General features: G+C 48.6%; 1 protein-coding gene across 2 annotated transcripts in view; it reads right to left on the bottom strand.

Moving 5' to 3' along the window:
- Positions 1 to 14,417: 14,417 nt before the first annotated feature.
- The window catches only part of NMNAT3 (nicotinamide nucleotide adenylyltransferase 3), a 124,704-nt gene continuing 117,715 nt past the window's right edge, over positions 14,418 to 21,406 (bottom strand). For both annotated transcript variants that reach the window (XM_046002403.1, XM_046002404.1), the window contains one exon: positions 14,418 to 15,577. In XM_046002403.1, coding sequence (XP_045858359.1) covers positions 15,162 to 15,577 — 416 coding nt within the window. In that variant the 3' untranslated portion in view covers positions 14,418 to 15,161. The remainder of the gene's footprint in view (positions 15,578 to 21,406) is intronic.

Here is a 21,406-nt window from a genome sequence, read left to right as displayed (position 1 = left end):
CTTGGTCACCCCAATCTAGTCTAAACTCTTCTTCCTGCTTCCCTGAGTCATCCGGCTCAGACAGCTGGATTTCTCATGCTCCCCAACTTTCTCTCTTTGTGCTGAGTCTCCTGAGATGGCTTATGCCAAATGCCCAGCAGAGCACCTGGCCCACAGCAGGGTCCCAGTCCATTCTGGCTCTCGGTCATGCCCACTGCGGTCCCTCCATGCTCTAGGCAGAGAGGCATGGCCTCCTTATCTGTCTGGTCCTCCCCCGTCTATCCCAAAGACCAACATCTGGCCACTTCGTACATTTCCCACTCATCTGACCTCACTCTTTGGAGCTTGCTGGCTGGCCATTAGTTCAGCCTGTGCTGCATTTGTCCCCCAGTGGGTTGGTAGACTCCTGCCCTTCTGGGTCTCCTCGCCAGAGGGTTCTCCCAAGTGTGGCTCCTGCTAGCTGTGCTGTTCCTTGCAGCTGGGGCCAGTGGTGAGGGCAGGGTTTAGAGACATAATGCTTGGTTTGAAATTGAATGTGTTACTGTCTAGCTGAGTGATCTTGGGGGAAGTGGCTTATCCTCGCTGTGCCTCAGTTCTGACATCTGTAAAATGGGGACACTCTGACTACCTACATTTTAAGGAAGTGAGAAGCGAAGGAGACAATGGATGAAGAGGGGCCTGACACCGAGTATACTCCAGACACACTGCTTTTTGAGCCAGAGGAGACTTATGAGTGAAGGAAAGGCAAGGGAGAGAGAGTGCTGGCCTGTGCCCCCTTCTGGGGCCTTAAGGTCAATCCAATGAGTTGAAGGGAGAAGTGCCCTGTGAGTGTCACGCATACATTAAGTATCATCATGGTTGTCCTTCCTCAGCCCTCTCTGTCCTGCTTGATTTAATCCATTATTCAGTATGTTTCGGAGTTTCTTTTTGTCTGGGGTGTTATCACTTGGGATGTGTAAAGCAACGAGAGTAATGGAGAAGGGTGTATGAAGAAAAGTGGAAGATCTGTGTGGAGCTGGCAATCCGTGAGGGCTTCCTGGAGGAGGTGAGGCTCCAACTGGATCTTAACAACAGCCAGGATCTGACTGGTGAGGAGGAGGTGAGGGGAGGGGAGAGGGGAACAAAGGAGTGCTGAGGAAGGAGCAGGCTTCTTAATGACTGAAAGGGAGAGAGATGTAAGCACTCTACAACATCCTGATTGGGCTTGCTTCATTCCCTAGTTTTAAAGAATAGCAGTGGAGATCCAGGAGCCATCCCAAAGAGACACCAAGAGCACAGAGAAGAAGCAGGCAGTGGGGAGCTACCTAGGAGCTGTGCGTGTGTATACGAGGGTGCTGGTAGGCAGAGTGAGCGATCCTGGGGTGGAAAGAGGGAGGACAGGAGCGAGCCAAGGGCCCCCAGGGTGAGCTGGGGGAGAGGAGAGCTTGGAGGAGCTATGGAGCAAATGTGCCTTTCATTCTTCAGTGGATCAGTCTGCTCCATGGGGATAAATTAGAGCTCAGGGAGCCATCTCCATGAAATGATTCATCGATTGCTCACGATCCTTATAATCACCCTGCATGGTGCGCAGTCCTGTCCCCTCATCACAGGGAGGTCAAGCCGCTTGCCGGATGTCCCCAGTTGTCGGGCCACAGAGCATCCTCAGGGCGAAGGGATTGGAGCAGAGAGCCCAGGAACAGACTCTGAGGCTCCAAGCCTCCCCCCAAAGATACTCCTTGCAAGAAGCTGGGGGCAGAATGTGCCTTCCAGCCTCATCCCCACCCTCTTCGCAGGGCTCCCGCACCCAGAGACTTGAGTGTCCCAGCAGGGGCCTGACGGCCATATACTCCTCGCTCATGCTTATAAAGAAAACCTTCCTCATCTGACATCACACCCCTGCTTTTCTTCTAAAGGGCTCATTTTATTTTGGTGACTTGTAAAAAAATCTTCCCTTTCCTCTGTTCAAATATGTTTCTGGAGTTATTTTATGGAGAACGACCCCGCTCCAATCCCTGAGCTGTCGCAGTGCCATCTGTGAGGTTAATGTCTGAAGGGATGAGAGGGGCCCGGCAAAGCTGCCTTCCTGTGTCGGCTGTGTTGAGGAGTGAGAGGGGTTGTCAAGAGGCCGCGGGTGCTGAGGGGCACCAGGGTCCACTGAGGATGCTCTTCTTTGATGCGTTCATGAATATGCGGATGACACATTGTGTCTACAAGCTGCAAACCCTTCCACCCACTTCGTGGGGTTAGTCTAGGGATTTAGTTCTGTCCAGGAAATGCCTCTGCAGAGTTGGCCAGCCACCTTTCACGGACACATGACAATTGTTTCTACAGATTGTGACACACGGTACATGGGAGGTCTTCTCTACCCTTCCCTTCCCTTCCTTACCCTTCCCTTCCCTTCCTTACCCTTCCCTTCCCTTCCTTACCCTTCCCTTCCCTTCCTTACCCTTCCCTTCCCTTCCCTTCCCTTCCTTACCCTTTCCTTCTCTTACTTACCCTTCCCTTCCATCCCTCCTTTCCCCTTCCCTTCCTTCTCTCTCACTCTTTTTTGCTTTCCTAGCTGTTTTGTTGCGGACAATTTTAAACGTACATAAACATAGAGAGAATTGTATATGGAACCCCCATGGATTCACCACCAACTTCAACAACTATTAGCCCGTGGCTAATCCTGTTTCATCTATATTCCTACCCGCCCCCCTCCCATTTTCAAAATTATTTTGAAGCAAAGACCACATGTGTCCATTTCATTTCATTTGAAAGCATTTCGAGAAGTATCTCTAAAAGATACTCTCATCAAAAACAATCACACAACACCATTATCACAACTAAAAACCAATAATACAATTCCTTAATATCATCAAATATCCAGAAAGTGTTCACTTATTTCATATATTTTTTTAGTTTGTTTGAATAAGGATCCAAAAAGTTTCATACATTGCCATTGGTCAGTATATATCTTTTTTTATGGCCTATCTTCTCATTTAAAAATATAAATATCAAGGTGTCTGGGTGGCTCAGTCGGTTGAGCATCTGACTTTTGATCTCGGCTCAGGTCTTGATCTCAGGGTGGTGAGTTCAAGCCCCACATTGGGCTCTGTGCTCGGCATGGAGCCTGCTTTAAAATTTTTTAAAAAATATAAACATAAATATATTATGTAGTCATGCTTTCCCTTTCTTAGATAAACAGTGGCTTATTATATCCCCTTTTTTTTAAAGATTGTATTTATTTATTTATTTGAGAGACAGAAAGAGAGCCGGGAGGAGCAGGGGGAGAAGGACAGGCAGACTTCACCCTAAGCACAGAGTCTGACATGGTGATCTATCTCAGGACCCTGAGATCATGACCTGAGCAGAAACAAGAAATGGGCACTTAGCTGACTGAGTCACCAAGATGCCCCTATCCTTTTTTTTTTTTTTTTTTTAACTTAAAATCACTCACAGTATTACAGGGAGAGCTTCCTCCTTCCCTTCTCTGACGACACAGTGCTCCATCGTATGGTCGAGCCATAGCTTCTGGAACCATTCCTTGCTCACAGTTGTTCCAGTCTTTTGCTGCAACAAAGAGTGCTGCCATGAACAGGTTAAGTCTTTTTCTATTTTTTGAGTGTGTCTTTGGGATAGATTCTGAGAGGTGGGATTGCTGTGTCAAAGAACAAATTCTTGAAGTGCTCTTGCTAGATGTTGCTAGATTTCCTCCGTGAGCTCAAAACATTTCTCCAGCATCGACATGTGGAAGTGTCTGTTTCCTTGCTAATGGACTGTGTTGTCAAAAGCTTGGCTTTTTGCTGGTTGAAAAAGTGTATCTCAGAGCAGTCTGCCTTTGCTTTGGTTTCGATGCCATGGACCGAGCAGTCCTTTCCTTATTTGGGCCAGGGCTGTAAAAGCCCCAGTCGATCTCCTGTGTCCCCGTGAGTGACTGTCAGACTGGGGTGAACTGCTGAGCACAGATGGGACTTCTGGTTTGTTTTATTAAATTGTGTTCATAAAGCCCATCTGCAGTCCTTACTCCTGCATGTTACCTCATGGGAGGGACTGCTCCGTGTAACATGCTACCAGAAACGGTGTACAGAGCTCAGGGCCCCAAGGAGAACAGGGCCTCCCAGGGTCTGGAAAGATGGCAGGGGCCCTATGGACCGTCAGAGACATCCGCCATCTTGGGAGGCTTCCCACAGAGTGATGGCAGGGCCCAGTTTTAGGGAGGGGGGTCACTATCCTGTGCCTTCCTGCTATTCCAGCTGCAGGGCGGTGGGGCAGCTCCCCTGGCTTGCTGCCAGATGGCGAGAACACCTTGGAAAGGGCGGTAGAGGAGAGGAAGCCCGGCAAGGGTTTTGCGGACAGTGAGGAGGTGGTCCAGCAGGCAGAGCCAGGACGTGCAATGGGGAGATCTTGTGGGTTGTGGTGGTTTCATGAACAGAGCACCTTCTACTTTATCACCCCAGACCACCTCTGCAGTCTTCCTTCCTTTCTACACAGATATCTAGGTCCCAACTTTTCCATGCACTGGCCCCTTAGACATCTATTTGCAAGGAGAATGCCTCTTGGAATGTGAAGCCTGGGTCCTGTGGAATGTTGTGATTGCTGTGTGAATGTTGTGATGTGGGAGCGGGACGATCACCTGTAACTGGTGGACGTTCCAAGGCTGTGCCGGGGTGGTGATTGTGCTGGAGGCCACTGGACCTGATGGCCCTCTCCAGGGGTGGAGACCTTCTGGAGTAGAGGCCCAACCCAGACGGCAGGACCGGGAGTACTGTGGTGAAGATACAGCCACCCGACGGGACAACTCCCAGGACATAGGTTCAGCTGGAAGATAGCCTCTTGTACAGTGGCATAGCTGGTAGGAAATGAGAAGAGGTCCTCTCTGATCTTTAGTCTGATTTCAGTCTTTAAATGGCCATTTCATCTGCGGAGCAATATGGTAGACATAAAGACTGGAGATGTCGTGATTCCATGCCTTACTGAGTCATGATGGTGATGTAGGGTTTTTTGGTCCGAAGTTATTACTAAAGGAATTTTAAGTGAGATGGCATTAGCAATTAGGTTATACCAGAGTCACTAAAAGGTGAGAAAGGGGTCAGTATCATTTATTTGCCTACTGCTAGCCAGCCAGCATACCTCCCTTGGGACAGGCCTATAAAAGGACTGAAGTGGGAGGTGGAGGCAGGTTATCCAAGAAGGTGGGCAGCTAGGAGCAGCCATTCATCATCAGATAGAAGATGAAGTGTTGGCTGATTCTTTTTTTTTCTTTTTTTAAGATTTTATTTATTTTTTTTTGACAGAGAAGTAGGCAGAGGAGCAGGCAGAGGGAGAAGGAGAAGCAGGCTCCCCACTGAGCAGGGAGCCTGATGTGGGGCTCCATCCCAGGACTCTGGGATCATGACCTGAGCTGAAGGCAGACGCTTAACCGCCTGAGCCACCTTGGTTCCCCATATTGGCTGATTCTTAACCCATGTGCATTTGCTTTGTTTCCAGGAAGCCCAGGCTTCTTGTTTGTTTATCACTTTTCTTGCGCAGTCTTGAGGTACTCGGGAGGTTGAAACTTAAACAGGAGATTTATTTTGTGTTTTTACTTTGGATGATAAGGCTTAAAATATTTTTGGCCAGCAATGAATTTGAAAAAAAAAAAAGTGAACTCTATACATTTCCCCTTCCCTGCCTTTTTAAGGAAGATGGTGGTTTTGTGGGCTTTACCCTGGGTCTTCTCACAAGCTGATCAGAGGTGCTAGGTGAAGGGGAGGCTTGGAGGCGGCCCTGACAGGTTGACTTAGTGGACAGAGAAGGAGCAGGCAGATGCCCTTGGAAGAAGAAGGGAGACAGAAAAGGGCGAGGGGTAGGAGGGGTGGGTTAGGAGATGAGTCCTTGCAGAGCTGAGGGCTTTCAGAAGTAATTGTTAGGACTGTTAAGCACTTTGTGCTGATTATCGCACCCTGGGCAGCATATAACTCCACTGGGTCTTGGTTTTCAGAAGAAAATGAGCTTTAGAGAGGTTTTGTGATTTGCTTGAAGTCACGTGGTTGGATGTCAGGGCTGGGGACTGAATGCATGTCTGGCTTTGTTTGACCCAAAGCCCAAAGTCTTAACCAGCTACTGTTTCCCGAATGAGGCAAAGATCTATGGGGCCTTGGCCTGCTGGATCTGCTAGATAAACCCACAGAGGAAAATCCCAGAAAGAAAATATGTCTCCTTAAGTCATCATCAATATGGAAGCAGAACTTGAATTCCCATGTGAAATGAAAGCACAGGGCATATATTCTAAGCAGAAAAAAAATCTATAAACAGTTAAAGATTAATGCACCTTAGTGAGGCTCCGGCCAGATTTAAAAAGAACAAATCTTGCCAGACCAAAGTTTTTGTGTTCTCGGGGCAGAATTATACAATGAGGGATGGAAGGGAGGCAGCTAGTCAAACACACATTGATTTCCAGGAAGCACGTGACCGGCCCTCTGAGGACCGCCCAGAGAATGAATATAGCGCAGGGCAAGGGGGAGGTGGCCTCCCAGGGAAGGATGACCGGGGTGCGGCGGGCAGACCAAGATCCCCAATCACCTCAGGGCTGGCCTCAAGGCTTCCATCTAGCGCCTGTCCCCTTAGAAGCACTGGAGGGTAAATAGGCTTTTTAGGCAACTGGTGCAAGATTTGTGCTTCCAAAAGGTGAAGAAATGGGCCAGCAGCTCATTGATTTAGGGACAAAAAACCCATTCCAAATTGCATTAGAATAATCTTTGTGAAGACCCTTCTCATCTGCGAGCTCCCAGTCTGCCCTGCCCACTGCCCCGGACTGACAGAATCCAGTGCGACAACACAGCTGGATTTTAGAGTCAGACGGCTCCGAATCCCAGGCTCACCATTTCCTAGCTGTGTGATCTTGGCCAGGTCACTGGATGTCTCTGAGCCATCACCTTGTAGTGTAATTTTGAGGGTTCGGGAACATACCTCTTCAATAAATTCTAGTTTCCTTCTCTTCCTTGTCATCGGAGGCCCTTGACCATCTGACCTCAATGTCTTAATGTCTTTTCCCAGCTCCATCTGCACCGTTTCCCCCTGCAGTCCAGTGGACCCCTGTCATCTTCCTGCTGTGGCACTGGCGGCTTTGTCTCCTAAACTCTCCCAGCCCAGCCTTATTCCCCTACGTCTCCTGGCACAAATAGTCTCCCTCTTCCCTTCTCCTAGATTCTGAGAGATTCTGGGCTCTCCTAGTCATGTTGTGTCCACACTGCTCAGGCAGACTGAGCTCTTTCTCATGTGCACACACTTCTTAGGCCTCTTTGGGCTCCCCCAGTGAGCCTGTCGATGATCTGGAGCCAGACACTGGGTCTTAAATTCCTTCCATGTTCCTCACAGCCCCTGGTCATGGGCTGCACACCTCAGAACATGAGCCCAGTGGATCCTCACCAGAAGAACTGGGGCAAGTGGCAAAGCTGCGTGTTGATGGGTCCTTTCAGCAAACACTTCCTGAGAACCTGGCAGGTGCCTAGAACTGGGCTAGATGCTGAGGACTCCGCTCTGATGAAAACACGATCAAGGGGAGACAGGAGTGTAGCGATGAGAGGCTTGTACTGAGTGCTTCTGGGGCATGCTGGTGGTTGAGCATAGGGCCAAAGTTTAGAAGGATGAGTAGGGATTTGCTTGATCATGAGTGTAGAGGACACTCCCGAGAGGGAGTGACATATGCAAAACCAGGGAGCTGGCGTCTTCAAGGGAAGTGGGGTAATCCAGTGTGGCAACAGCATGGCTGAGGGGGAGCCGTGGGGGCAGAAGGGACGGCCTGGTCTGACACAGTGCAAGAAAATGTGGAGAAACAAGTCGGGCCAGGCCATGGAGAACACCTGCTCTAACAAGCCATTTGTACTCTACCCTGTAGGAAATGGGGAGCCATGGACAAGTGTCAGTGCAGGAATGCCACCACAGAGGAAAAACGAGCTGGTATGGTAATAGGCCCAGGAAGGAGCCTTTGGGCAAGCCCACTAGGGAGCCAGCCCCCAGCCAGCCCCGAGGAACAGTGTGTAGGGTGGGTGTAAACGGGCAGGACAGTGACCCATTCTGCCTGACAGGACATTGCAAGAGCTGCTCGGCGGCTAGCATGGTTGTCCTGGTATGGGAGTAGGATGTGAAAGCCATCTGCCCACCCCCCCATAAATCCCCCACCCGTCCAGACAATCTGCTTTTATCCACCCATAGAACATGCCAGGAACAATGTGTGCCTGCAAAAGGCTGTGTCTCTCTGTGGTGAGTCCCTGAAATTCATTATCACACATTATCTATAGAAATAAAGAGATGGCTATTGTTTTGGTTTGTATAAAAGGTAATGAAGGTGACTCCCTGCAAAGGAATAGGGAAATGAGAATTTCAGCAGCTCTATGAGTCTTCTTAAAAAGAAAAAAAATCAACGTACTTAAAATAATAAAAAAAAAAAATCTACAATCTGGTAACATCGATTAGAATAAAAAGTACGAAAAAAGTAAAAAGTTTAAAAAGTACAATAAAAAGTACACATAGCATTTGACCTAGCGATTCCACTCCTGGGAATCTGTCCCATGAAAGCCCTGGTTTGTAAAGGCTTATGGAGAAGGGTATTCGTTGCAGTGTTGTCTGTGATACAAAGAAACTGGGGGAAAACTTTAGATAAGAACTTCCTAAACTGCACCTCTGAGTACCATGGTCCACATATTATTAAGTGTAGATGTATAAGAAGATGGTGTGTGGAAACATGCTTCAAAAACACCAATGCAAAGTTAGGCAGGTGTGTTTATCATGGGCTTCTCAGAGCTAATAAGATGCTTATTAGGTATTATTTTCTGAAACATTTACTGATCCAGGAGTTGTCTAGGGATGAAGAGCAATGATCAAGACGAATTCTTGCTTTTGGGGAGCTGGGAGTCCCCACCGAATCTGTCATTTCCAGAGTGATGGAATTCTCTTACAAGAGGAGGGCAGGGAGTTGGGAGTACAGGTGCAGTGGACAAGTCTCATTTCCCAGAAAGGGCAAGGAGAGGTGGAGAATGGAAGAAGAAATGGGAATCAGCCCAGAGAAGGGACGCAGAGAGATGGCACACATGGGCTGGGGCGCACAGGCGAAGTGTTGACAGAAGGAGAGGTGGGGGGTGGGGGGGGGCGGACACTGAGCAAAGCCAGGCTGGAGCAGGGCACAAGCTGCAGGAGTGTGCTGTGGGGCACTGGGAGCGTGGGGGGTGGGCGGCCACCCTGGGGGAATCAGGTCTTCGCTCCAAGGGCAAGCAAAGGAAGCTCAGATGTTTGAAAAACCCCTTTATTGAGGTATAACTTAAATGCCTCAGAATTTGCCCATGTAAGGTGCAGGGTTTGATGAACTTCAGTAAATTTACAGAGTTGCACAATCGTCCCTGCAGTCTGGTTTTAACACATCCCTAGCCCCACCCCTTCGCCCCACAGAGTTCCCTGAGCTTACTACAGTCAGTCTTCACCCCGACCTGCAGGCAACCGCTGCTCTGCTCTGTGCCTCTCTCTATAGTTTTGCCTTTTCTAGAAATTTCACATAAATGGAACCATACAACGTGCCGTCTTATTGTCTGGCTCTTCCGCTGAGCATGTTGCCAAGAGTCATCTCTTTTGTAGCAGGTTCCTTCTTTGAGCTGCCGAGTAATTTCCCATTGCATGGATACATTTGTTTCTCCATTTGCCAGCTGAGGAACATCTGGATTCTCCAGGTTTGGGCTATAATGAGTACTGCTGCTATAGATATTCACACACAAGTGAGAGCACAGACATGTACATGTTTGCATCTTTTTGGACAGATTCTTAAGAATGGGATTTTGCTGACCAATTTTAAGCACTCACGGACGTGCAAAGTGGTATCTCATTTTGGGGCTCTCAAGACCATTGGTGCCAAGCATCTTTTTGTTGCTCATTTGTCATTCACATATCTTTGGTAAAGTGTCTTGTTTCCAGGATCCCATGTTTGGTGACTCTCTTGAAGAACTCACAGGGCTCAGGGTTAGCTATGCTCACAGCAGTGGGTCATTCCAGTGAAAGGGCGCATGGCAGGACTATCGGGGGGAAAAGACACATCCAGGAGAGTCTGGGGGAGACCCGGTGAAGGCTTCCAATATTCTCCTCCTGCAGCGGGGGCCGCACAGAACACAATTCTTCCACCAGTGAAATGCGACAGCAGCATGCAGTATTTCTGTCCAGGGAAGTCTGTCTGAGACTCTGAATGCCCGGGGTTTTACTGTGGGCTAGTGACGTAGGCGCTGTGCCTGCAAGACCGGCTATGATTTCTGGACTTCCAGGCTCCTAGGAGAGCAGGTGTTCACTACAAGTCGCATCGTGTGTAACAGCCTAGGCAGGCTGCGGCGGCAGGACTCCGCGCCCCAAGTAGACAGAACAGCCTTATCAGTCAGAATCCTGGGCAGCCTTCCAAAAGCCAATTTCCCAGATACCAGCCAAGGGCTTGCCTAGGAGCAGGCCTTTCTCAGCAGCCGCATCTAGCCTGCAGTGTTAGCCTTTTCCTACACGGGTCTAGTTCGATCTTTGGATCATCTTTTAATCAGCTTTTTAGTCTTTTTACTTTTGAACGGTTGGAGATCTTTTCATAGTCTGGACACATTTTGTAAAGGTGTTCTCCACGTCTTGACTTGTCTTCCATTTTCTTTACGGTGTCTGTGGAAGGAGTGTGGGCAGGGAGGTATTGTGATCAGATCCGTGTGCAGTCACAAAACCGCTCAGATTCGTATACTGAGAGCGGCTCACGGGGGCCAAGGGTGGGTTGGGGAGACCCATCGCAGGAGTCTGGCTAAGAGACGATGGTCGTCTGGGCTGGAGGGTGTCAGGAGGGATGGAGAGAAGAGGCTGCATGTGAGGAATGCATGGAAAGAAGACAGTGGGACATGGAGACACTCGTTATGGATTCCACCAGAAGGAAAGCCGGGCTCTCCAAACTGGTCTGCAGAATACCATATTCTTTGTTTCTAACAGTGGAACTCCCATTAATTTGTGGGATTTCAGTGTTCTGAAAAATTGAGAAAGGCCGGATCCAATGACTGTTAGGGTTCCTCCCGGTTTTCAGGGTCTGGAGCCATGAACGAGACTTTCTGGCACTATTTTAACAAGTCTAAAATCTTCTGAGGTGTGTGCCTACACGATTATTATAGATTGTTTGTTAGGCATACATGTGTGTCTGCAATGCTGAGCTCTGGTCCGAGAAAAGAACTTCACGACTGAAACTGAGCAGGTCCGTGCATGCAGATCCTTGCCAAAAGTGAAGGCAGAAACACTGTTGGCAAAGGGAGGGCAGGGCAAGGATGAGGAGATTCATGTTCCTGTATTGACCCAATTACCAGACGTGCCTTGCAAGTCTGTTGCACTGTTGGTTTAAAATGGGATTTTGCATCATTCTCTCCCAAGCGACAGACAGTATCATAAATGAAAAATCCTTTCCTCAGGCTGGGATGCACAGCTCCTCTCATTTGGCTAGCATCTGCTACCACGGGAGAACCTTTATTTAAGGCTGGAAATTCTATTTACCCAGGAGGCCAAAACACTGTTTTTCTGTTCTTGCAAAATAAACAAAACACCTTGGTACGCGAGGTGCAAAGAAGGCCTGAGGGAATGGAAAGGAATGTGAGATCAGGTATGCTGGGCAGTGTCAATGCAATAAATCAGGAGCACAGCGCTGATACCCGTTTTCCCTTCTGATACGAAACAGAACGCTACATGAATCAAGGAGACAAACGAAGAGTCTAGAAATTGAGAGATACTCATGTGCGTGTGCATGTGAGTGTATGTGCTTACTTTATTATTATTCTTAAGTAGGTTTTTTGTTGTGTTGTTTTATTTTAGGAGACAATGTAAAGGCTCAGCACTGGTACAAAGCCACATGGTACAGCCATGAATCAGAGAGATGAGGGCATTTCCTCATCAAGCCTAACTGGGCCTGGTGTCCCAAACCTATGGGAAGGGGGGATGGGGGGACGCTGGCATGCCAGGATGCCTGCTGTGAGGTGCACGCTACAATAGTGAACCCCTTCCTTAAGGAGTTGATGATGAACCCAGCTCATCGTGCTGCTCATCTCGCCCTTTTCTGCCTCAGGGCCTTTGCATATGTTGTTCATTCTGCCTGAAAGCCCAAATGCCTCCATTTGGATCCCTAAGTCTTGTGAATTCATCTTTCAGGTCCATCTTCTCTTCCCTGCTCTCTAGATTCTGTCATCAGGATGAATCCCCAATGTTTTATGGGGTACTTTGTACAATTTTGAAGGTCACTTTTCAGAAAAATAAAAATGATGAATGTGAAATTCGATACCCACACAATTAGCACCCTCCCCCCCTCCCCCGACAGGGTGTTGGAAAAGGACAGGGCAAGTGAGAGACTATGACTTCAGCTTAGCCTCATGGCGAACCTGGGTCTCTGGCTGCAGGGAATGCTGCGCGTTGGCCTTCAGAACCCTCGCCCCAGTCTATAATGACATGTTTGGTCCTGGGGATATTTGATTCCTCTCCACCTTCCCACCAGACTGTAAGATTCACGAGTGGAGAGACGGTCTGTTTTATTCATCGTTATACTCCTAGTGTTGTCTCGTGCCTGGTACATGAGAGGTGCACCAAAAATGATGCAAATGAATGAACCCTGAGTTCTGAATCACAAAAGTTATAATCACAAGACTCCTAGCTTCTGGTCCTTGAGTCTCTGCTTGTCAGGCTGTGGCTGTCCATACTGAGAGCTCAGGACGTTCTAGGAAGCCTCAGCCTGTGAAAACACAGGAGAGAAAGTCAGGCAGGGCATGTGGAAGTCAGGGAGACTGAAATTGGGGGTGCTCCTGAGTCAGGGGCATGGCTTCTAATTCCCACTGTCAGTAGCACTGTGTCCCCCCGGATAAACACAACTTCCTGAGTGATGGGGACACCTGCCCAACTACCCTTTGTAAGAGGATGATATTCTAAAGTCAGGAGAAAGGCAGGAACCCCTCCTCACATACACACCCCACCCCCCAGTCGTATCCTTAAACCAGCGGGTCTCAACCAGGGAGACTGTTTCGTGCCCCAGAGGGCATCTGGGAAGGCCTTTGGGGCATTTTGTTGTTCTATTTAGAGGTGGGGGTGGGTATTCCTAGCATCTAATGGAGAGAGGCCAGGGAAGCCCCTCACAGGAAAGGGTGATCTGGCCCAGAATGTCAATATAAGTTGAGAAACTCTGATTCAAACCCCCAGGATCGCTCACCACCACTTTCTCTGGCCACTCCAGCTGTGTTCTTTCCATAACCCACACAGAACAGTGGGGAAATGTTGCTCAGAGGGGGAGGAGGAAGACAGTCACCAGAGTAAACGTGATGCAATCATATATTTCAACCATATGCATAGTAGACCATGCAGTCTACTAAAAATAAAGCTAATATTTATTTTAACAGGCACTGTTCTAGGAATCTTATTAAAATGCAGATTCTGAGTTAATAGTTCTGGGGTGGAGCCTGAGAGTCTGAATGTCTGTCCAGTTCCTAGGGGATGCAAATCCTGCCACCTCGTTTGGGACAGCAAATTTCTTGGCACTTAGGATACATCAGCCAACAAAACAAAGACCCTCTGCCCTTGGAGAACTTCCAGTGTGGGCAGAAGTGAACTGGACCCCAAGAAGGGTGGCCAGGCTGGAGGATGGCACTCGGTGCCTCAGGAAATCAGAGCTAGAAAAGAATTGAGACGATCTAGTTGAACTGCCAAATTTTTAGAGTTTGGGAAACTGAGGCTCACAGGAAGGAAGGGAGCTGGTCCAAGCCATAAAGCTTGCTGTGCACAAGGCTGTTTGATTCCTATTCACCTGCATCACCAAGGTTCTTAGAGATCCCTTGGGGTGCAGAGCACAGTCAGGGTAGGGAAGGGCCAGCAGCTTTAAAGGTGGCAGGGGTGGGGTTCTAGGGACCCTCCCCACCCCCCAGGAGAGCCCCACTACACTAGATCCAGGAAATCCTGATTGCCTACTTTACTCCTTGCTATCGTGACACACACACGAACGCTGGGATATGTCTGGGGAGATAGGAGATTCTTCCTGGCTGGCCCTTTGTTTTTCTGCACGACGACACCTGGAGAAAGGATGAACCCATGTCAACGTATGGAGTGGTCCATTCTGAATGCACTCAGTCATTTGGTGAGCAGATGTAAAGAGTAAACTCAAACCGAATTAGTCCAATTAAAACCTCTTCTTAAGGAGGAGTGGAATGACAATCCTGCACATGGGTGAAGTTCCTCTTCTTATCCTCTAGGGCCCCCCTGACAGGAGCCCTCGGCCCAGAGCTTCAGATTACCCAGTCGTTACAATGTGTCTGAAAGCAACTGCTTTCCCCACTGCTTGTATCTGGAAACAGAAACTTTTAAATTCATGTCAGTTCAACTGGAACAGTGGCAAATTTCATGGGGTAGAAAAAAGAGCAACAGCTGGTACATCAGGCATTAATAATATAACAAAGGAAGAAAAAAGAGAAACTTTTCATTAATATCTTTCGATGTCAATTTATTATTTATCTCTTTGCCAATATTCAAACAGGCAGGCGGTCATAAAACATTCAAAAAGATCCTCTGTAACAGTCAAGGCATCTGTTTTACCTCAGTTCCTTTTTAGAAACCTGGAAATCAGGAGTCCTGGCATTCATTTAAAAAAAAGTCGTGTTAAAAATATCTGCCGTATCAAAAATACTGTTTGAAGGTCACTTCTTAGAAAGTTTTAACATTGTATCTACAGCTTAGGCAGGCGGACGGCGGTTAAGAGCTGCTTCCAAATTTCCGACTCCTCACTTAGTATGATTCTGTGGGGACAAGGCACTGACAAAGCCCACTGTTCGGTAATTAGCTTCCTGTCCAGTCTCTGCCATCAAGACAGGCAGGCTGCACCTGGTTCTAGTGAAAACGTGTGTGTGGGCAGTTCTGAGCTGACCCTCCGCGGCCCTGCCTGGCACAGAACTGCCTTTGACGCGCGTGCCCGAGTCACCCCTCACCGAATAAGAAGGCCTCTGCAGTGACAGGTTCTGGGAGCCGTGGTCTAGCTCTAGTGACCTGGCATGCCATTTTAACCTCTTTGGAGAAAGTCCATTCTTGAGATGGAGGCGCCTGCTCCTCCTCCCAAAAGAAACGCGTATCTTCCTTGGACAGAAGATGCCTCTGAAGTCAACTCACTGCCTACGTAAAACAACAGAAACAGGAGGGAAAAAAAAAAAAAAAAAAAGCCCAAGTGCTTGACTGCCCTTCGGTCAGGAGGAGTCCTGTGGAGAGGCTGACTCTTCCCAGCCTGTCTTTCCTTCACTCCTCTGGGTGCTGCTGCCTTTCCAGGAACTGTCCCTGGTGTAGAGGTTGTGGTCCCTGATGTACGCGATGACGGCATCTGGGAGCAGGTACTTCACGCTGTGCCCCTGGCTCAGGGCCTGCCGGACATACGTGGAGCTGAGCTCGCTCCGCACGGGTTCCCTGGCCAGGTGAATGTTGTGCCGGTACCGGTACAGGATGGGCGAGCCCGAGATGTATTCCTTTGGGTTGTGACCTGTGCGGCTCACACACACCACGCCGAACTTCTCCACGATCTCCTGGATGTGTGCGTCTTTCCAGAGGTTGGGGGTCTGGAAGGTCTTCAGGACATCTGCCCCGCAGAGCAGCTTCAGCTCGGGCACAGCTGGAAAAACAAGGCCGACAGGGTTACGGAAGGGTCACGGCCAGTAAAGATAACATCATATTCCGTCTGAAAAGTGCACAGGATGCTTTTCTGGGAATGTACTGGGAACTCAGTGTCTGTGTGTTCACGACTGCGGAAGAAAAAGCACGTAAGTGAATCTGGAGGACTTCAGGGACTTGCACTTGTTACGTCATAATTTAATCAGTAAATCTTTTGTTTACTATTGGTAAAGGCCTGTTTGTTTGTTTTCCTCCAGTATTCTACCACAAGTCTGCGGGCAGCGGCTGGACCCCACGGCAGCGTGGTCCGAAGGCGGCTGTGGACCTGGTCTTCGGATGGAAGGTGAGGCTGTAAAATCCTAGTGCTAGCTGTGGGCCTCAGGCAAGTCACCGCCCTTCTCACAATCGTATTTCAGCCCTAACACCTGGTACTTTTAGAAGTAAATCTCTGCATAAAGGTTCTTGGGATAATCAACAGCTAGTGACCTTTTCATCTGTTTTCAATATAGCAAAGCTCTAGGACAACTGATCAATGTGGATAATCCTTTGGCATTTGTTCTAACAGAAAGATGGTTGTGATGGTAAAAGGATGCCTTAGTGGGTGCTCACGGGGAGCACCACCGCTAAGCGCTTTACAGGTTTAATCTCCTCTGATCCTCAGAACAATCTCACGTGGTAGGCATTGCTGTTGTGCCGGGTCTGCGCGGAGAGGGAAACCTGCCTTCCTGAGGTCACTCCAGGCAGAGGAGGAGGCAGGACTCAAACCTGACCTCCGGCGTCCGGGTGGGGCATTTGTAAATGATAGGCTCTGCCGCCTCCTGCTGGCAGAAACTGTATACGCATCAGAACCCCGACGCCCTTCCTGGATTTTCCTGGCACTGTTCAAGGTCACGTCCCTTTTGAACGGGCTGATCTGGAAAGGAGAAAATCAAGTCCATGCTAGAAGCAGCCACTAGGATCTCTGGTCCTCCTGGAAGCCGGTTCTAGCTTCAGTAAATGGCAAAGGCTGTGTTCCTAGAGCTAGCAGCTCTCAGTCACTGGGAAACCTAAGCCGGGGCCCAGGGGCGGGAATGACTTCAGGGATACCATCAGCTGGGGAAAGAGCTGATGTAAATGGTGGGTTGAGGCTCCTCTTCTGTGGAAACTTGGAAGGATCTGGGCATGGATCAGAAAGATGAGTTTACAAAGGAGCTCTAGATCAGCTGTGGGACGGAAAGGGAGAAACTGGAGGGGTCACGGGGAGGTCTGAATTCAGCCTCAGTCAGGCACTGGCTGCTATGGGGCTGATCCAGCCTTCTCTGGGCCTCAGTCTCCCCACTGAGGACTGGACTTATTTACTGATTTTGAAGAAGCAGATATAATTATAGAAACAGACTTTTCAAACACTCTAGCAGCATATTGCTACAACGAAATGATATTCAAACACTGACGCATGTATTCATAAATTGTCTGTCCATGGTTAAGAACTAGGACTTTAAAGCCAGACACCTTAGGCCTGGCTCTGCCATTCAACAGCTGTGTGACCCCAACTTGAAAATGAGGCTGTTAACAGTACTTACCCCTTAGGACTATTTCATAACTGAATGAGCCTGTAAGTATGAAGTACTTAGAACAGTGCTTAGAACAGAGTAACACTTATCAACAGACTGTGACAGGTGTTAAGTACCATCTATCATCCATCCACCTCTTATCCACTAACCCATTCATCCGCATGTCCATTCAACATTTACGAATGGTTTTTTTCCCATAGGGAGTATTTTTAACATCAGTAAAACTGCGTTTAAGAATTATTCAATAACTCACACTTTCCACTACGTTGGGCTGGTCCCATTGCTCACAACACACGTGGATTTGAACTATTTTTCATCCCTAAGGTTCTACTCCAATTTCTTATTTATGCAAACACTGTAATATAACCAGAGACCAGCTTTTGACCTTTTAAACAAACGCGTGATTTTCATGTGCTCTTCCTGTGGGAGAGGTAAAATGATGGGCATTTAATTGTAGGGTCTCCTGAGGCCTGGAGCACACTGTCCTCCCCTCACTTTCCCACAGGTCAAAGAACAGAAGATACCCCCTTTCCTCTCTTGGTGGATTTTTGTGGGGACAGTTTCCACACAATGGTTTCAATATTAGACACTACTTGATTTATTAACAGTGACAGGAATACAATTCACCGTGAGCTCTTGCCCACAGGGGACAAGTGACCACACCTTCCCATCCCCCAAATCAAAGGCATGTCTGTGGGGTAATCACTTCTTCTGGCAACGGGTGCCTTGGACTCCCACTCTGGGCAGCCCTCAGAGACCATTGTCTATCTCTTTCAAATCCGTTCACATCCCTGCTACAGACTCTTCACACTGGGTGCCTAAGCCAGAGGTGCTGAATGGAGGCTGGTGATCTGATTTGTCTCAACCATGATGTAGTGACCTACATCGGATGTCCGTGGGCATTCTGGGGGCAGTGGGCTTTCTTGGAATAGCCACGGCTTTAACAAGCAGAGATTTACGTGGAAAGCGAGGGAAGTGCTACCGGGACCTTTTTCTTGGAAGTCCGGTTTCTATTACGAACACCCAGGCCTGAGGTCAGTCAGCCCCGGGTTCCGTTTCAGAGCTGCAGGAAGCCTGGGAGAGTTCTAGCAGCTGGGCCAGTTCCCTCTGCTGTAAAATGAGGATGACCTCCTGCGGAAGTTCTGGAAATTGAGTGACGGACTGAATGCAGTGTGAATTTCTGGCCTAGTGCAGGGTATGGGCACAAAGCCATGTGTGAGGAGTGCGAGACTCTGAGTGGACGGGACACCAGAGCTGAAGCCAGGGATAAAGGGCGTTGCCCAAAGTAACCAGGCAAGGCCACCGTGGATCAGACTGGTGCAAGATGGAATCAGAGGGAGTGGCTGCTCTGGCTGTGCGGAGAGGGAATCCTTTGAAGTCCGCTGAGCTGTGCTCAGCCTCATCAGCCAAGGGCAGGGACCACCTGCACAGAAGAAACGTACCGTCAGGCTGCTAGAGGACCGACTGAGGCATCCTCCACCCCACGTGTCATATCCAAACAGCCCAGAACCGGGCCGCCCGCATGACTGGGTCGGTCCACGGAGGACCGCAGATCATGGGAGTGACGGGCAAAGCAGGGCGCTGGCTGCCGTAACCTGTTGAACTCAGCCCGTGATCTGCAGTCCCGGGGAGACGAGCGTCCAAAAATCTGCAGTCCCGGGGAGACGAGCGTCCAACGAAATACACGGTACACAAAGTGGTCCTTTACAAATATGTTACTAGTAACATACAGTTATAACATAACGTAACACCTGGTCAGATGCCAGATTTCAACTGAGGAAGAACCCCACCTTCCTCTTGTTCATTGCTCTAGTGTTGTGGGCTGTTTTTCCCTCTGATTACAAACGTGAAATCTATATCCATTATAAAGTGTATGGAAAATATGTATTTAATGTAGAAAACAACAATTCTGCTTTCCTTTTTTTTTTTTTTTAAGATTTATTTATTTATTTGACAGAGGGCATGAGCAGGGAGAGCAGCAAGCAGAGGGAGAGGGAGAAGCAGACTCCCTGCTGAGCAGGGAGCCAATGCAGGGCTCCATCCCAGGACTCTGGGATCATGACCTGAGTTGGAGGCAGACGCTTAATGACTGAGCCATCCAGGCACCCCAACAATTCTGCTTTCTACAAAAACTTAATATTTTCCTGTATTTTTTGTTTTTTTTTCCTATTGATTTAGACATGCAAATAGATGTACAAGTATATTTACATTTTTATATACTTGTGATTATATATACAGAATCATATCCTGATTTTTCCCACTTACCTCATAAGCCTTCCTCCAAAAACCTTTTGTCTCAATTATTTGTCCTGTGTATACAGAATAATTTAAACATTCCCTAATACTTAAACATGGAGGTTGCTTTTATTTTCTGCCATTATAAAAACTGCTGTGCTAAACATCTTTCTACATAAATCTTTGTCCCAATTTCTAATTATTTCCACTGTCTGGTTCCTAGAAGGGGAATATATCAAGCAAAGGACATGAACATTTTTAAAGCCCCTAATATATTTTGGTAAATTGAAAAGCCCACTTTTCATTCAACATGAACTTTCTTTTTTTAACAGTTACTTTAGGAGAGAATGAAGATGAGCAGGACCCAGGGCCTGAATAGCAAGAAAAGGGATAAAGAACAAACTCCCAACATTACAAGGCCAAGCAGAGTAGCCCCTAGAAAAATAAATTTGAAAAGAATGCGGGTGAGCTTTGGCTGAGGGAGGGGGAGAGCCTATCTCCGTGAAAGCCAGCTGGGACTGGTTTCACAGGAAGATGGGTCCAACGTGGGCCAAAGAGGACAGGTTAAGTTTTCAAAAGTGGAGTCAGAGGGAAGCGGGGAGGAGAGGCACCCAGCAAAGACCTAAGACAGGGATTCTGGAAGCAGGTGCAGAGAGGGCAAGTGTGAGAGGCTGGGAGCCTGTGTGTGGCATCCCTCCCACATCACCAGAGGCTCCCTGCCTGTCACTGGAAGCTGCAGCATTCCCTAGCTGCAAGGAATGCACAGTACCTATGCCATTCCCTGCCTTTGTGCCTTGCCCAGCTGCCCCTCTGCCCAGAATGTCCCTAATCGCAGAGAAGATACTTATCCTGAGTCCCGGTACTAGTGTCTCCTCTTCCAGGCAGACTTCCTAATCCGTGCCTGGACTCCACACCATTCACAGCCTGTCTCTAGCCTTAGGTCAGAGGCTGGGGGAGGCTACCTTTGTTTTCCTGAGTCCAAAGCCAGGCCTGGGGAGGTGCTCAGCGGGTGTCTCCTAACTCTGGTAGAAGTAGTTGCTGAGCCAGAGATGCTTCAGAGAGAAGGCAGAGGCTGAGAAGGAACGCTGCCTGTGATCCAAGACTGGAAGATGGGGGAAGAGAGGCAGACACACCAGAGGATTACACAGGAGATGCTGGACCTCCTCCTTTCTTAGATTCCTACTCTAGTGCACTCCCCCGAGTTGGCCATAAAGCAAATCCCAGTAGGCCTGCTAAATATCCAGATTCCCAGAACTCAGGGGGCCTGGGCTGTGGCCTGAATTGTTATACACCTCGCAGGTGATCCTGCCGGTGAGCGATCCTTTAACCAGCATTTGAGGACTGCTGCATGAAACCTTTCGGGCCTGGCAGCATTTGTGAGTTCTTTTAGAAGAACGTCTTCCAGTCTGTGTTCGGGGTGGGGAAGGGCACCGTGTTCTGGGGCACCAATGTGTGTCGAAAAGGGTCCCATGATTAAAAAGTGATAATGGCCACAAGCTAGTTCCCTTTCTTGTAGAGTCACAATGCACATGATCATAGTAAAGGCTCTGAAAAGTCCTGCAGGAAATTTTAGGTTTGTTTACTTGTGACATTCCTGAGCCCTTCTGCTCTGGAACTGGTACACACCACCCACAGTTGGGAGACAGGCAGTAGGAAAACCCCATAGATGCGTCTGCTGGGGTTTCAGCGGGGTGGGACCAGTGAGTCCCTGACCATGTCACATCCTGCCCTTCCATCACCAGGGACTCCTGCTTATCTCCATGAGGGGCCTACACACTTGCCCCCTAGTATCAGGGCTGCCATTAGAGAGGGAAGATACTTCAAAGTCACGACGAGTAGATTCCACCAAACACCAGGAGCTGACAACGGGTAGAATTAAAAGGACATTCCATATAGATTGAAATTCCCCTAATAACAGGTTTCCGTTTGAGGACCAGAATGGCACATTTGTCCTCAGGAAGGCTCAGGCTTTTAAAGGAGCCCAGCATCACTCACCGGTTTATCCCTGTGTAGCCCTGACTGTAATCCAGGTCACAAGCACAAGC

Source organism: Meles meles, chromosome 4 (assembly GCF_922984935.1).
Source record: "Meles meles chromosome 4, mMelMel3.1 paternal haplotype, whole genome shotgun sequence".
Lineage (NCBI taxonomy): Eukaryota > Metazoa > Chordata > Mammalia > Carnivora > Mustelidae > Meles > Meles meles.
Note: the sequence above shows the minus strand (reverse complement) of the source record. Positions and strands in the feature narration are given on the sequence as shown.